The sequence below is a fragment of the Rutilus rutilus genome, assembly GCF_951802725.1.
Source record: "Rutilus rutilus genome assembly, chromosome: 5".
NCBI lineage: Eukaryota > Metazoa > Chordata > Actinopteri > Cypriniformes > Leuciscidae > Rutilus > Rutilus rutilus.
The window spans coordinates 45,258,278-45,275,695 of record NC_140213.1 but is presented as its reverse complement, the minus strand read 5'-3'; the positions used below and the strand labels follow the sequence as shown (position 1 = coordinate 45,275,695).

Here is a 17,418-nt window from a genome sequence, read left to right as displayed (position 1 = left end):
TGGCCGCTGTGCTTGTGTCTCACGCATGACACGTCATTCAATCAAAAAAAGTTAAACTTAAAAAATGTGTCTTTACACCATCCTTTATCTCGCATTTTGAAATACACAAAATTCCACTGCACTGATTATCCATTGTTTCCACTGCTTTTTCAATATGTGCTTGACTGACATGTTTGACTATTGTGACGATGGCGCATGATACATCGTTCTTAAAACGTGACACCAAGGTAAAAGAAGTAAAATTACAGAAGATGCTTTATTGTCAACAACAGCATTAGTGTAGGGGTAAGGTGCATGGCAGAAAGATCTGATGCTAATTAACCCGAGTTCGAATCCGCCTTTTGCCGAACTCGCTCTCCTCCCTTTTCCCAACATATATCAGATCAGAAAGGCATTTATTTTCAATAAAAAATAAGAATTTTCTCGAAAAGTGGAAATAAAGTGTCTAACGTGTAATTAATAATAAAGTGTTTATCGTTTAGGGTTAGAGGTTTGTGTAGGGAAGGCTTTAATATCCCAATATGGCAACATCCATTCAATAATTTTAATAAAAATAATCATTTACACTCTATTATTATTGCATCCCGTTTAATGTACAACAACTCTGAGATGCAAATAATATCTGCCTCTATTTTATAAGTATGAATAGCATCCAACTACCATTTGCACTTAGTCTTAATAGGTCTACTGCTATTTTTACAGTGTCAATAGAATCTATCGCTTTTTGCCAAAAGTATTTCAACTTTCTAAAAAATGCATCTTTCCCAATCCACTTTTCTACTTCCGTCTCGTGTTTTTAAATTCAAAAAACGCATTCTGTGCGAATGGCCCCTCAGAGATGTATAGATCCCTAAACCCCTCTTCTCCTCCTCTTCTATTTGATCTTCTATTGTTCTTCCCTCCTGTTCATCAGGGTAATTGCAAGTCAATTCACATCTGTCTTCTCCTTTATTAGGGCCTGATTGTATCAATGGCCACCTGTGTCTTGAGTTTCTGTTTTTCTGTCTGTTAGTGGGCTTTTGTTACATCCCAGCTGTTTGTGTGTTTGGATGTCTGATGTTGTTTGCATACACTCCTCTGTCCCTGAGGTCTACCTGTCTGTTAGCAACCAACATCACAGCCTTGTCTTCACTGTCTTTTGCTTAAGTGTTGTGTTATGTTCGTCCTCAACGGTTTACACCTCAGCTGTTGCGTCGGCTAATGGTCTTGTTGCCATGCCACTCACTTCTCACATGTTGATGTCCAGGCTTGTCAGATGTTGGGTGGATGCTATGAAATTGCTAAGGCATTGGCAATTATTTGGATCGGATCTGTGCAAGAAAATGTCTGATCAGCTTGTTGGTCATTGTCGAGAACATCTAGAACCTGTCACAGCAAGCATCACTATGTTTTATGAATGTTTTCAGTATGCAGTATGCAGTGTATTCTACTAGTAGTTGTCTACTCGTGCCTGACGTTCTTGTATCCTACAGCAAAGACTCCTTCTCAAAGATGTGTGTCACTTGGTCAAGTGCTATTCAACACCGTTCATTTTAAGCCCAGGGCAAACACTTGCTTTTCTAAAGATGTATTGATCTAATCATTGAGCAGTAAGACATGGGCTTTGTTCGGCAGGCTCATACTTGTGCTGCAGGTGAGGTGGGGTCAGAGGTCGCAGGTGTTTGAGTAATGAGATGGAAATGAGTGCTTAAGCTGTCATCCTCTGAGAAACAGTGGTGCCAAAATAACAAAATAATTAAAATAGCTTGAATGTAACTCGACACCCTTGCCTCATTTAGTATGCGTGGTTCTATGAATATGCAAATGAGCCCCGCCTCCACTCACTCACAGCAGCTCAGAGATCCACTTGTTGACGATCACACGTAGACCTGATTGGTTACAAGGTAGTTTGTGACGTCAGAAACACCAGCGATTTTGGATTTTGGTCTTTGGTTCACTGCAGTTTTAAGGAGAAAAAACTCAGCAATGGTGTCGACTTATGAATTTACACATGGTTTGTCTTAAAGCATATTAACAACACCACATAGACATATAAACAAAGGTAGTTAACATCTAACTACGGTTGCAGACGCTTCGTCAACTTTGACGGACAGCTTTGACCATTCCAATATGGTGGATGGCTTATGCATAGCGGTGCATAGAAACAGCTGCTAATGAGGAATCTATGTGTATATATATATATATATAATATATATATATGTATGTTCAACAACCCAAAAAATGGCGATTCAACTTGTTCAAATGGTTAAAAAAAGAGAGCCAACCATCTGAAAAAGGGTTACTGAGCCAACAAAACCCGATGAAGTGCTGTCTGCCGGTGCAGTGTGAATTGGCTTTTAGATTCAGTGCGGGGAAAATCCAGCTTGGCCTCGGAAGCAGTAATAATCATAAGTACAAGCACTAAAAAGTGAGTCTAGACTTACAGTAGACATGCACAATCATTATAGCCTTTCTTTTGATTCCAGTTAAACTGAGTCGTTTTTGTATTGTGTTTGATTTTGATTGTGTTTTGTCCGGGGAATAGAGAGGCAGTGCAGCCTCAAGACAATTTTCTCATAGAAATCCTAAAGAATGGTGTGAATGTGAAGGGGGTAATGACAAAAAAACACACACATCAAACGAAAGTGGATTAAGAAAAACAAGAAGAGTGAACTGTGCCTTCCTTCAGACGTCCACCACACACACACACACACACACCACTGTTTCTGAGGCATTGTGGGAAGGAAGAATAAACACTTTGTTAAAGTGCAAAGAAGTTAACAGAATGTCCTGACCGTGTGCTTGAACTGTGCGTGCTGTTTCAGTTCAGAGGAACCAGCGCTGAGGAAGCACACTAAAAGACATGCGCCTTGTGTTCTCACACATATTCACAGTCTTACAATAGCAGGGTTCTGCTGTAACCACGCTTTACCAATTATCACAGTCCCCGCTCGTGCCTTTCAGAACAGATTCTGACCCCTGTTCTGCTCTATAGAGGACATTTTGTCCCTCAACTCTCTATTCTCGCCCACCAAACAACTACTGCTTCAGCCTTTTTATAAGCACTGAGTCATAAGAACAAACCCCTCTTTCATGCATCCGCATGGATCACAATGGCACTGTTGATGTTTTTCATAGACTCTGAGAGTAACACTTCACTTCTGGTCTCCCACACGCACAGCTCAGGGTCATACAACCACAATCACCAAACCCCGGACAACAACAAAACACACTTCAGAGAGTGAGAGAGGCAGGAAGATGACGCTATCACTTTTAGGCCTTGTAATAGATCGTTAAAAAGTTTGGCGTCAGTAAGGTATTTTTAATAGTTTTATTTAGCAAGGATGCTGTTATTTTGAACTCCCTATTCATCACAGCTGCTGTGTATAACATTTTGTGACGTCAGCAACACCAGTGATTTCAAACCGTGTTTTTGAGGCTGTCTTTGGTTCACTGCAGTTTTAAAGGGGATATTTCACCGCTTGAAAGATGAATGTGTATTTAAATGGGGTCATTTATGTAGTAGAAATGTGAAATTATGTGAAAGTCAGTGCCTTCTAGACTGAGAAAAGCCAGAAAATGTATTTTTGGCTCATGTGGATGAAAGACAACAACTCCCAGAATGCACTTGCTTCGCTGCCCTACGAGGCCACTCCCAAGCCACGCCTACCGGTTACAGAGGGCCGTATCGGAAGAAATTATACAACTTGGCTACTAGTCGACTCGAAACTGAAAAGACGGCGTTTTATCGTGAGATCCCCCTATGGGCGGGTTGAAGACATGCGGAACGAGCTCCTCCTACTGGCTGGAGTCTCTCGCCTCTGGACAAAAAACACTTTTTGTGTCATCTGAGGTTTTTTTCCAGACACTCAATACAGAAATCTCTGGTCTCAGGGGGACATGAGGGAGGGAAGCACGGTCATGCGAAAATACTACCGGGTTTCTACTGATACAAAGCTTAATGCTAATCGGTGAAGTATCCCTTTAAGGAGAAAATACTCAGCAATGGTGTTGACACATGAATTTACACACAGTTTGTCTTAAAGCATATTAAAAAACACCACATAGACATATAAACAACATTAAAAGCTGGATTTTCACCACAGGGGGACTTCAAATGTTTTCAAATAGAGATGGTGGTAAAAATGGGATGGGAGAAAAATGTATTTCATTGCTTTTGCGTTCTCTCACAAAAGTTTTCTGTTTCCCTGAGAATCTTTGTGTTCCCTTGCAAAACTTTTGTGTTCTTTGCGTGCGAACACAAAGTTTCTGGGGGAACGCAAAACTTTTGTTAGAGAACGCAAAAGCATTGACATAATTTTCCCTCCCGTTTCATATTTTTTTCTTTCACCATGTCCCTGTAGCGGCTCGTGACATTCACTATGGTGTTTATCAAACAACACCAAAGCAAAAATGTGTTATCAAGAGGACAACACTGAATCTTTTACCTGTTTTTGTAATGTAAAATTGTAATCGTCACATTACGTGCCACATGCTTAATTTTTTTTCCCCTCATGCCTGTGAGCGGTTACACATTTAGTAATGGTGACCATTAGCAAAGCTGCATGGAAAATCCTAGTTACGCTAATCTTCTCTCAGAACTTTTTTTGTCATGTGCTTTTTTTCCCCTCTTTCCTTCCAACTTCTTCCATTTTCAGAGCATTTGCTTTCTATCTGCCACTCCGATATTTTTCCATTGATTTGATTACACAAGTGCAGTGAAGTGTGCACATTCCAGACTGGGCTTATTTAACACTTGTGTTTCTGAGAGCCACTTCTTCCAGACATCCCCCATTATAGGCCATCTCTCTGGAGAGCCATCACACAAGCGCTGTCAGAGAGCTGCGTGTCTGTCAGTCCCCGACCTATCTAACTTTAATAGTATACAGCCTCACGGCACGTAAACCCCTAGACCGGCGAGATGAAACATTCCCTCTCTCTTAGTAGGAAAAAAAGAGAAAGAATACGCCTGGAATCTTTTGTGTGAGCGCCTCTGTCTCGGGGGAATTATGGCAACATCCATTAACACATACTATAGGGTGAATCAAAGCTATTTTCAGTGCGTTATACTCATATTTAAGGTATAAAATATCCTGAAAGTCACATTCAAGGCACGTTTTAACCGAGAGGATAGGTATGTAGGAATGCTGGTATGTGGAGATCTGTTTTTGAGGACTTTGATGTTTCTCCTGAGCTGTTTATGTTTGTTTTTGTGTGTGTCTCAGTCTTCACCAATCCAGGATGGAAGTAGTCTGTCTATAAAGTCGCAGTTTCCGTCTCGTGGGAGGAATGTTTGAGCCACAGAGGAATGTGCTGTAAAAATGGAATTTGTGCCAAACTGTCTGTCTGTCTAGTCACCAGCGTTCCTCAAATCCCCGCTGTCTGTCTCGGCTAATAGCAGAAGAGCTTTTCAGAGGCGCCCAGAAGCACGGTTTGATGAGTCAAACTATAATCACGGTTTAAAAATGACGACAAACAGGAAGAGAGAAGCATCTTGGGCCATGTCTGCTGTCTGTACATGACAGCATATCCTGTTCTTTATCTTTATCCTTATTTACAGTTAAAGTAGTCCTTAAATGATATTAAGACTTTGCATCTTTAATATAAGTGTATTTTATTCCTCTTATATTTTATTTATACGTTACTTTTTAAAAGTTTTGGGTGAGTAATATTGTTTTGGGGGGTTTTTTTGATCGAAAGAAGCCTTTTGCTCACAAAAGTTGCATTTATACGATTAAAAATACAGTAAAAACTGTAATATTGTGAAATATTATGATTACAATTTGGTCATTTATTCCTATGATCAAAGCTGAATTTTCAGCATCATTACTCCAGTCTTCAGAAATCATTCTAATAAGTTGATTTGCTGCTCAAGAAACATTTATGATTGTTATCTATGTTAAAAACTATACTATACTCATATTTTAGATAGATTGTTCAGAAGAACAGCATTTTTAAAAATGGAAATCTTTGTAAAAGAACAATGTAAAAGTCTTTTCTGTCAATTGAATGCATCCTTGCTAAATAAAAGTATTAATAAATCTGACTAACCTGAAACTGTTGAATGGCAGTGTATGTTTTTATACTTATAATTATATGTATTTTCTCTCCGTAAAACTACGGAGCCCCTAAAGGGACATGGTGAAGAAAAAAAAGAGATTATTTGGTAATGTTTTTTTGTTCTCTTGCAACTGTTTTGCGTTCCCCAGAGAAACGTTTGCGTTCACTCGCTAAAAACACAAAAGGTTTGATAGGGAATGCAAAGATTTTGCGAGCGCAAAGTTTCTCGGGGAAAACACAAAACAATTGACTTATTTTTTGGGGTAAAAAAACTTTTTATACCTTGGTTTGGTAAAACTTTGGTAAAAAAAAAAAACAAATCAAAAAAGACCAATACAATTTTTGGTAACACTTTATTTCACAGTGTCCTTGTTACATATTTTACATGTACTTACCATAGTATTAACAGTAAAGTATGCATAATTACACACAACTAACCCTCAACCAAGTACGTGTAGTTGCTTAATATTACTCAGTACTTAAATATATAATTACACTGTAACATTGGCACCTTAAAATAGTGTAACCCAATTTTTATTTATTTGCATTATGTTGTTTATATTTGGGGGCTGAAAAACAGGATAGGGCACAGATTAAAACCATCTCTTATATGAAAGCTAATAGATAACAACTATATGAGAAAAAACAGGTGTTTTTCTCCAGCATATGTATGTCTAGCTGCCCTGCTTGCCTGTGTTCAGTGTGAATGGTGAATGTCTTCGGCTGGGATCAGCAGTTGTTGTGAAATACTCATTACTCCGTCTGACTTTGTTGACCATGTTTTACAGCCAATTCTCCATTTCCTTCCCTGAGGCTGCGGACCAACATTAGTCATAGTTTTATATGGGAATGTTTTATGACATCTGACAATTAGCAAAAATAACAATTATGCTTCCATAACAACTATATAAAAATATTCTTGCTGGTAAATGCATCATAGTAAATGTGTCACCGTGACTCTTTGAAGTCTTGTGCAGTCGTTTAATTAAAACACCTTGTGTCGTAATGGCCTAATACAGTATCTCTCCTCTGTCTTGTAATATTAAACAGATCAATCATGTCGTAGTGGTTTTAGACGACTCGAGTCCTGGCAGGTATGACAGCCTGAGTCAGAATTAGACCACAGACATTTCGTTAATGATTTGCTCAGTGATGTTAAATGCATTTATGATAGCCAATGTGTGATTTATATGGTTGGTGAATTCACTGAAGACTTTCTTTTCACAGGGAGGAGTTGAGAAGAAGTCATGTGGGAGAATTGGAGAGACTGGAGGAGAGCTTGAGAATAAGGCTGAAAGCTGCAGAAGAGCACAGTTCAAAGGTGAGCTCACAAAATACAAATAAAAACCTGTTAGGGGAGATGAGATCAATTCTCTCTAATGATTTATGATGGGGTTTTTCAGTCATTTACAATATCAGAAGGACAGCATGGCCTTTGCACTACTCTGAAGTTTCACATTTTCACAATTCACAACTTTCACATCATTGGACTTGTAGTTGGAGAATAACTCGTGTTAAGCCCTATTCGGACGGGTCTAGTTTAACATGGAGAGGTGGGGTAAAGTAATAATTACCAGAGCTTCTCTGTGATTTTAGTCCCGTCTGAATGTGCATCTCAGTGATCATTACGGACAATGTCAGTAAAGATTACGGCGACTTTTACCTTCAGTAAAAAGGGCCGGAAAAATGACCTCAGGTGATACTAATCCCGTGCGAATAGACCCGCTGTAATATATATTTATCATTTCCTGTTTAAAAGTAGTTTTCCGCAGTTTTTCAAGTATGGAGACGCTTGAAAAAGCATTCAGTTGCGTTTTAGACGCTGGGACGAGTCTGTGGCAAAACTCAAGTGTTTCACACACACCATTCAGATCAGAAAGAAGATCGACAGCACTTGTTAGAGGCTCGAAACATCTTTTAGCGTTAGATAAGTGCCTTTTACCAACACAATCCAATCTGAAGTTAATTAATACATCGTTCGACCGGACATAACTGTTTTATATATATATATAAATATAGGTTATATGTGTTTGGGCACGTGATATCAGGAAGCAGCGTAACACACACATGACGACAGGAGTGACGGCGATGTGCAAATCGAGTGACTCTCCCACTTCTGCTAGTTTTACTGAGATCTCTTATCCCGTGCGAATTGGCCGTTAATATTACAGACGTCCTGTGGTAAAATTACATTACTCCATCTCCCCTTGTAAAGTTAATCCCGTCCGAATAGGGCTTTAGCCTCAGTCTCAGACGTCACACCCTCGTCGGCTGAAGACACACTAAAATGGGAAAGACTTTCGAAGTCGTAATCTGATTGGTTAAAATCTTCATTTCCTGGAGAAGTGTGTGTCGCGTTCTTTAACAGCCCGCCTGGAAAAACAGTCGCTGTGAAGCCAAACCCCCTCGTGGAAGAAGAAAGCCGTCATGTTTACAGCTGTGACGATGAGCACCATTGTTGCAGTAAACTTACACAACATTCCTGAATGAATCATTTATTAGTTGCACGCCGGTCTGTTATCATAGGGACATCGACTTTACATGTTCACACCGGTTCACACGCCTAAACATGCGCTAAACAAAACAAACTTTACATGTCCTCAGACCTCATTAGCCAATGAAAGCTGTCCAGACCTTCTGCCGTCAGTCTGAAGATCTGGATACGCGACACTAAACTCTCAGAGACCCCCTTTGTGAGTTTACTAGACTTTACTGGGGAATTATACAGTTACAGAGCGCCAGAGGAGGCCGTGGTGATGGAAGAAGCATGAGAAGAAATACATTATTCACTAACATTTGACAACCAGAACATCATTTTGATCAGTATATCTGTTGTTTCATCCTTTAAAATCTAACAAACTTTTGTGTGAAATGTTTTGCTTGACAAATGTGCTTTGTGCTGTGTTTATTTATATATTTAGAATAAATGCCACTTGTTTATTTATGTATGCCTTTGGGCCCAATGTATCAAACTTTTACTGGATATATTCCCTTTGAACACTGAAGACACAAATATAGTGTTTTTATTCCGTCCATAGCGTCTCTATTCTAGAGAACTACAGGCACATTTTCTTTCTTTTCCTTCTGTCTGAAGTTTAGTTTTTTTTGTATTATTTGAGTTTCATTGATATTTTTTTTTTTTTTGTGGGTTGAGGTCTGCCCTTAGCATGCTAGTATTAAGAGGAATGCCGTTTGATTTAGTGCAAATTACATTTAAGACCCGCCGGTTTCCTGCCGTTAACACAGACATGCTAGTCTAGTGTCTAGTGGAAGTGGTCTCTTTCTGACACACACACGCACACACACACACGTTCTTGTACATCTATCTTTATGAGGACATTCATTGGCACAATGCAATCTCTAGCCGCTTACCCTAACCTTACCCATCACAACTAAGTGCCTAACCAGACCCCTGACCCTAAACCGACCCTTAACCTCATTATAACCTTATCCCTAAAACCAAGTCTTGACCCTCAAACAGGCCTTTAAAGGCTCTCAGAAAGCGAGGAGCGGCCAAAATGTCCTCACTTTACTCTCTTTGTCCTCACTCCAATGGTCTATAACTCAAACTGGTCCTCACAAAGATAGTTGTACAAGTACGCACACGCACACGCACACACACACTGACACAGACCCTGTTGTTTTCTCTCACACGCACACTGTCTGCACTCTGGGCTCCATGAAAAGCCTGGTGACCTTGGTCATGCATGAATACTAAAAATACATGGCATGCCAGCATCACCCTCTCTGCTGTTTGTAATTGCTCTAACCTTTTTATTCAGCTGCTGACAGTTCAATATTTCAAAACCCACAGTTGGTGAAAAATCCTAGTGTTTGATACGAAGCGTATGGTCACTGAAAGACTACACAGACAGCTTTATTTGCCTTCTTCCCACCACAGCAGGCCTAAACTAACCATAATGAAAGGAGATGAAATGGATCTCATAGCCATTTTGTCCTGTTAGCTGTTTTACTCTTCAGTTTTTAAAGACAAATAAACATTGTGTTATTCACTCCACATGTAAATAAGGCAGAAGGTGATGCAAGTGTGCAGGTGTTCGGGGATTTGCATGGGGCTTCCTATTTGGTTATGCTTTATGATGTCAGTTTTTAATTTTTATTGTTTGTCCTTTTTGTCTGTTTGGAGTGGAGTATTTATATACCATTATAGCATTTATTCATATTTTAAATGAGCTTTCAGTCATTTTATCTGCTTCAGTATTTTTATTTAGCTTAAATCTATTGTTTAAGTTTTAGTTATTTCAGTTTAATAGTCATTTTAGTACTTCAGCTAAAGGCAACATTTCGCATTTTCCTTGCTAAGTTTAAGTTTTTCATCTAATATTTATATTATATTTTATTTCTGACTAATTTTAATTCATGAAAACTACTTTTAATAGTTATAGCTAACAGCAACACTGCTCTTTTGTGTTGTGGCTGAAATATACTGCATTTGTTGTAATTAATAAATTCATTAGACTGAAGTTTGTAACGTCTGTCAGAGAGTTTGAAGTCTGCCCAGATGAAGAATAGGAAAGATGAGTCTTTTATAGATGTTTCCTCTCAGTTAAGCACATGCTTCACATATATGACAAAGAGCGAATGTTAACAGGGAAAAGAAAACACTCGGACACACGCTACAAATCAAAGTGGAAGTAAACACATTATAATAAAACAGCAATCTTTCTCTTTGTGTGAGCATTCACTGTAAGAACAGCACGCATACAATAACGTACGCCATAGAAGAAGTCATCTTAAAGGCACATCAACATTCATGTCATGAACACTACTGAACACTAGGTGGCCGTTACAAGTTCAATTTATGGGTCAAGTGCACCAATAATACTCTGATTCTTAGGAGATCTTCTAATCATCCCTTATTTAACCTGCAGATGGAGGCTTTACTCCAGCAGAGACTGGCTGAGCAGGACGAACAGCTGAAACAGCAGAAGATGGAGTTAAGAAGAGACGCTGAAACTGAACTGGACATCCAAAGACAGAAAAACCAGGAGCTGCAAAACAAATACCAGAGCGAAAACCAGCAACTGCAAAACAAGGTACAACTGGCTGACCTCTGATCTTCAAGTGCTGATCATGGTTCAGTGGCATAAGATTAGTAAAGTAGTTTTGTTTTCCAAAAAATTTCACATTTAGCTTTGCCTTTAATATATATTGTGTGTGTGTGTGTATATATATATATATATATATATATATATATATATATATATATATATATATATACAGGCACATTTGACCAATTCCAAACCACATTAATCGTAATAACTACAATTATTTTTGTATTTAATCATTTATAAGTGATATATAATTGTTCATGAAGGCTGGAAATGAAAACGCCTTATTTTCAGGTGTGCAGAATTATTAGGCACATTTTCTTTTACAGATAAAATAAGCCAAAAAAGAGATTTAACTCAGACTGAGAAGTCAAAAATTATTAAATGCCCATGAGAAGAATGCAATACTAGAAATTGAAGTTTAGGCATGACCGTTGGACAGTGAAATACTCATTAGGTCAGCAGGGTCAGACAAATACAGGTGGAGAAGAAAAGACACGTTAACTGCAAAAGAATTAGGAATTAAGGTGAAGAATTAAGTGTGAAACCATCAGGAACCCTTTAGTCTCCAGCGCCACCGTTTTCCAGAACTGCAGCCTACCTGGAGTCTCCAGAAGTGCAAGGTGTCAGGATCTCAGAGACTTGGGTTAGGTAAAGAATCCTAAAATGAACCCCCCCTCTTAATAAGAATCACAAGACTGTTTTTTATAGGCTTTATAGACAGACAGATTGAGAGTGACTCTTGAAGGACCAGCACCACATCCTCTTCTACCACTATTTGAAGAATTCTTCTTCCAGAATACGTTTTAATAAGTTTTGGGAGTTTATTTTTGGTCCATCTCCTACCCTGAAGTCCGTTTTGCAGAGATGGACTAAAAAATGAACTCCCAAAACTTACTGTCAGATTCTGGAAGATGAATTCTAATAATTCTGCACTGCATATATATATATATATATATATATATATATATATATATATATATATATATATATATATATTCATTCATGTTGTTTTCATGTTGTTTTCATAGGTTTTCATATATGACAACCTATGAAAACAACATGAATGCACATATTACAGGTCATCAAGAACATGGCACATGCATTTCAAACTATTTAGAGGAGTTTGCATCATCTTGGACATTCTTATTTGACCCTTTGATCTTAATTTGAGGAGTTCACAATTTTATATAATCCTGAGATAAAGAAAAACATGTTTGACTTGCTTGGACGGTTGAGTATGAGACTCAGCTCAACGCTCTCTGTTTCCCACTGGACTAATTAATTTACCCTCTGATGCATGAGTTATTAAACCACAAAGAAAACAAATATCAAAGTTTTGTTTTACTGCACTTCAAAACAAGAATAGAATCATTCCCAGTTGCCCTCCAACATGTTGTCATCTGACCTTTGCAATAGAAGATAAGGGTCAATGTTGATATAATATAATATGGTATAATATATATGTTATGTAATGTAATATAAAAATTGTCAATAGATAGAGGTAAGTGGCGGTTGATTGACATTAGACTTTTCATTTTACAGCACTTCACCCCCCCCCCCCCCCCCCCCTCTTTCTCTTACACACACACACACACACACACACACACACACACACACACACACACACACACACACACACACACACACACACACACACACACACACAGCTCCCTGTGTCTGTTTCCATGTCTTTCTCTCTGAAAGTGTTTGGGTTTTGTCTCACACCTCTTCTTTGTTCATGGCCATAAATTATGTCTGATCACTGTCTGTCCGGTGGAGCCTGATACACCCAGTGTGTGTGTGTGTGTGTGTGTGTGTGTGGCCAGAGTAAGATTGGTGGAGGCAGGTCTACTGGTCCAGAAGTGATGTTGAGAGCTTTTGTCTTTCTGCATGCCACAGATGAGGAGTTGCTGATCATGGACAACATAGGGAGGGGATTTGGGAGTGAGGGGGTCGTTATGTTAAACTTTTTAAAATAATTTTAAAAGAAGTCTCTTCTGCTCACCAAGGCTGCATTCATTAAATAACACAGTAAAACAGTAATATTGTGAAATATTATTACAATTTAAAATAGCTGTTTTTTATATGAATATATGTTAAAATGTAATTATATTCCTGTGATCAAAGCTGAATTTTCAGCATCATTACTCCAGTCTTCAGTGTCACATGATCCTTCAGAAATCATTCTAATATGATGATTTAGTGCTCAATTATTATCATTTATCGCTTAGTTATTAATAGTGGTACTTAATATTATCATCAATATTGAAAATAGTTTTTGCTGCTTAATATTTTTGTGGAAACTGTGAAAAGTTATTTTTTTATATAAATAGAAAAAGAATAGCATTTCTTTTATATAATTATAGGTATCGTCCTTGGTGTGAACAGGCCTTTATTTATAGAAACGCAGACAGCGTAATTAGTCACAGTCATCAGCACAAATGTTTTTGGTGTGTTTTTTTGCAAACTATATTTGTCTGTCCCTCCCTCTAGATTCCCGCTCTGGTTCGTTCAGCCACACAGGAGCTCCAGGAGGAGCTGGCAGTGCTTCAGAAGCGCGTCCATGAACAGGAGGAGCAGATTCGTGAGAGCGCCACCCAGAGGCAGAAGCAGACACTGCAGGAGCAGAGGACAAGAGAGACACAGATGCAGAACACACACCAGCTCAACATCATACAGAAGCTCAGAGAAGAGAGGGACGCCCTGGAGGAAGAGGTGAGGCACATCTCTACACTTACACGAGTTTGAGGAGGCTCATCGACTCACGTGTCCACAAATGGATTTAACAGACTGCACATTTACACCAGTCTGAGAACTTCATAGGGAGAGCTAGCTGCTATATAGTTTCTACATGGACAAATTCATTCACTTCAACAACATCACACATGAGTTACAATTAAAAGGGCGCTTTTTAGGGAAATAATTTTAGGGATTACATGTTAAAGTCTATTAAGCAGCACAACATCAATAATTTCAACACTGATAACAATAATACATGTTTCTTAAGCCCCAAACCAGCTTATTAGAATGTGACTCTGAAGACTGGAGCAATGATGGTGAAAACACAGCTTTGGCATCACAGGAATAATAATAAAACATAAAATATTGTAAAATTATAATACAATTTTACAATATTTCTGTTTTTACTGTAGTTTGATCAAATAAATGCTGCCTTGGTGAGCATGAGAGGCTTAAAAAAAAAAAAAAAAAACTTACAGAGCCAAAACTTTTGAATTGAAATGTAAATTTTTACATTATTATTTTACATTAAAAAGTTATAGAAATGTAACATTTTTAAATGTATTATGAAGAACTAAGGATTCAAGGGGTCATAACAGACTTTTAAAAATAATTTTAAGATGTTCCTTGAGGTTCACTTATAATGTATTATAACTTATAATGTACACACACATATACATATATATATATATATATATATATATATATATATATATATGGAAAATAGTTATAAAACTTGCAGGATGGTACAAAGACCTTGTATTTGTCAAAAGATCAATGTCATGACCCCTTTAAACAGTAGTACATTTATGAATTTATACGTTGCCCATTTTTAGTTCACGATAACTAATGCAATAACTAATGTGATCCTTATTATAAAATTACCAAATGAAGCTGGAATGAGTTCTTCCTCCGGCCAGTTCAGACATTCCCCTTGCGGCACAAGAAAATAAGCAATATAACGTGTGAATCTTGAAGCTTTTAATATTAATTGGGCATGATTGTGTGTAATTGAAGTTTGGATATTGTATTTTTTTACTTGATAAGCCACATTGAAGCAAAATTGATTTATCTGATTTTAAATGGCTTTTTACTGACCCCAAGGGGCAAAAAAGTGAAGAGCAAGAACTCAAACACCGCTTACACGCAGCAGACCATTAATAATGAAGGCTAATAATAAATGGAGATGCTAACAAAACAACCCGCTTGTGCTCATAACTGATGTACCGAGAGGGTCGGCAAACCCATCAGTTATATCATGCTGCAAAAACGGTTAAGCAAGCAGCTCTAGACAGAGGAGAGAACGGGAATAAATGTCCAGCACCAAAATAAGAAACAGCAGAGGTGACATGAGCATGCGTGAGAGTGTGTGAGAGATGAGCGAATCCTTCTCGTCAGAGAGAGAGAGAGAGAGAGAGTGTATTTGGGGCAGTGTTCTGTTGACACGCATGCCTGCGTCTCCAGGGGGCGTCTGTGGTTTCAGTCACGACACTCTTGTCAGTTCTCTCATATTCTCCCACTCAGACTCTAAAAACCCTTTCCTTCAACCCACCCCCACTCTCTCTCTCTCTCTCTCTCTCTCTCTCTCTCTCTCTCTCTCCTGCGTGTCTCGCCAGTTCATCTAGTTCAAGGTGCCGTGACGTGAATTTCACAGCTGACACACTCTTTTATGTGGCCCAGAGCGCAGCGTCTCTCTCTCTCTCTCTCATCTCCCTCCCCGCTTAGAAAGCAAATGGCTTTCTTTTGTGGGAAAGATTTCGCTGCATTTTAAGAATCCATTAAAGCTATCCAAGATCTGACTGTGATATAAAATCGATACCTAAGGGCATTTAACGCTTCACCTTTCATAAGAAGCACCTTCTTGATGTTCTTTTCCCTTCCTCCCCCTCTCGCTCTCTCTTTTTCTTTCATCTCGTCTTTGAACTGTGCCGGCGCTCTTCAGAGGCATCTGAGATATCTTCAGACTTTGGTTGATATTTTTGAGGATTTATGAGGTTGTTGCAGGTTCAAGAGCAGGAGAGGGAAGTGGGAAGGACTGCGGCTCTGTTTCTAAATGAAGTTAGCTGCCCACCTAGGCAGTGTTTTAAGACATCATAGACATGCTTTCGGCACACGAGCTGTTCTAAGATAAGAGACCCGGCCAAGATACTCAATTTTGGCCTAATTTAAAGGCATTGTTTTTATCCGTAGCCGACAGGCCAATCGCAGCGATGAGTGAAACAATTCATTCAAGATGGCAGATGAGAAATAATTCAATCTAATTAGAAAATGACCGATTTTACTCATTATTTCTGTGTGCTGTGCATTTAGGCTTATCAGATGTTACATCTTTAACTTAGCAACATGCTAATGTCATTTTTAACTATATAAAACTAATATTTAGTATTTATTTTCAGAAGTAATGGTAACAATTTACAGTATAGGAGCACTAATATAAGTAAATAAATAAATATATGTCAATCTAGTTCAGTCATGAAACTCTAGAGGGCGCAAGCTGATTGGTCCTTTACATGCAGTTTGCATGCAATCACATCAGCAGAGGCTCAAGCTGATTGGCCTCTGCTGATCCTGCAGCCAATGAGATTGCTTGCTCAACATCTAAATAGTCTGGTTTACTGTAAGCTAGTCCTGCAGCGCAATTTCAGATTCACTCTGAAATTCAACTTCTTAAGATAAGTGAACATTCTTTATTATTCCAAATCACTGAACATTGTTGTATTATCTTCATATATTGATTCATAAATGAAGCAAACAAAATCATGTCTGATGTTTTAGTTGTGTATAATGCAAGGAGTGAATCATTAAGCATATTAGCAAGGCTAGCATGAGAACATGTATTTTCAGTCAACGCAACAGCTCACCTTTTAAATTAAATTAACTTGTTTTATGAAGATAGAATGTGCAGGTTTGCATGTTACCCCGTTTGTCCATGACGATACTTTTGGATGGGCTGTTTGAATATGAATAAATGCATGCATGCTTGCTCAGGTAACTGCTCTGGGTTATTCATCATAGGTATCAGCTTGCAACATTATCTAATTTGTTAAAGTCACACAGTGCACATTTTAATTATGTAAGTTTGAGCCATATTGGCTCAGGCACAATGAGCTGGTTTAGGTCAAACCTGAGGGTATGCCAACCAGGAACACTTTGCTAAAGTCAATAATAAATAACTTTAGGCCTACACACAAGTCAAACCACTCGATTTTTTTGCCATTCGTCAAAGCATGCCCATGTACACACAGATGGCAGACGTGTGGTTCTCGTGGCTCTTCTGAGAAGCAGCAGGACATATCTCTTGGCGGCAGATCTGCTTGTTTTGGGGGGCTGTAAGTCCTATTTCTAAAAAGTGACGTGACGTGTAGCCAAGTATGGTGTCACATACACGAAATGTGTGCTCTGGATTTCACCCATCCAAGTGCACACACACAGAAGTGAGTATTGAACACACACATTGTGAATTATTGCTGAAGCACCCGGGGAGCGATTGGGGGTTTGGTGCCTTGCTCAAGGGCACCTCAGTTGTGGGTAATGAGAGAAGAAGAGAGCGCTGTTCGTTCCTGCC

The 17,418-nt window shown here is 38.6% G+C and overlaps 1 protein-coding gene across 1 annotated transcript in view; it reads left to right on the top strand.

Annotated features, from left to right (window-relative positions):
* lekr1 (Leucine-, glutamate- and lysine-rich protein 1) overlaps positions 1-17,418 on the top strand; it is a gene marked incomplete at its 5' end in the record, with an annotated part of 99,561 nt that overhangs the window by 70,571 nt on the left and 11,572 nt on the right. The window contains 3 exons of the mRNA XM_084410011.1: positions 7,267-7,360; positions 10,932-11,096; positions 13,608-13,829. Of these exons, the coding sequence (XP_084266137.1) occupies positions 7,267-7,360; positions 10,932-11,096; positions 13,608-13,829 (481 nt within the window). The remainder of the gene's footprint in view (positions 1-7,266; positions 7,361-10,931; positions 11,097-13,607; positions 13,830-17,418) is intronic.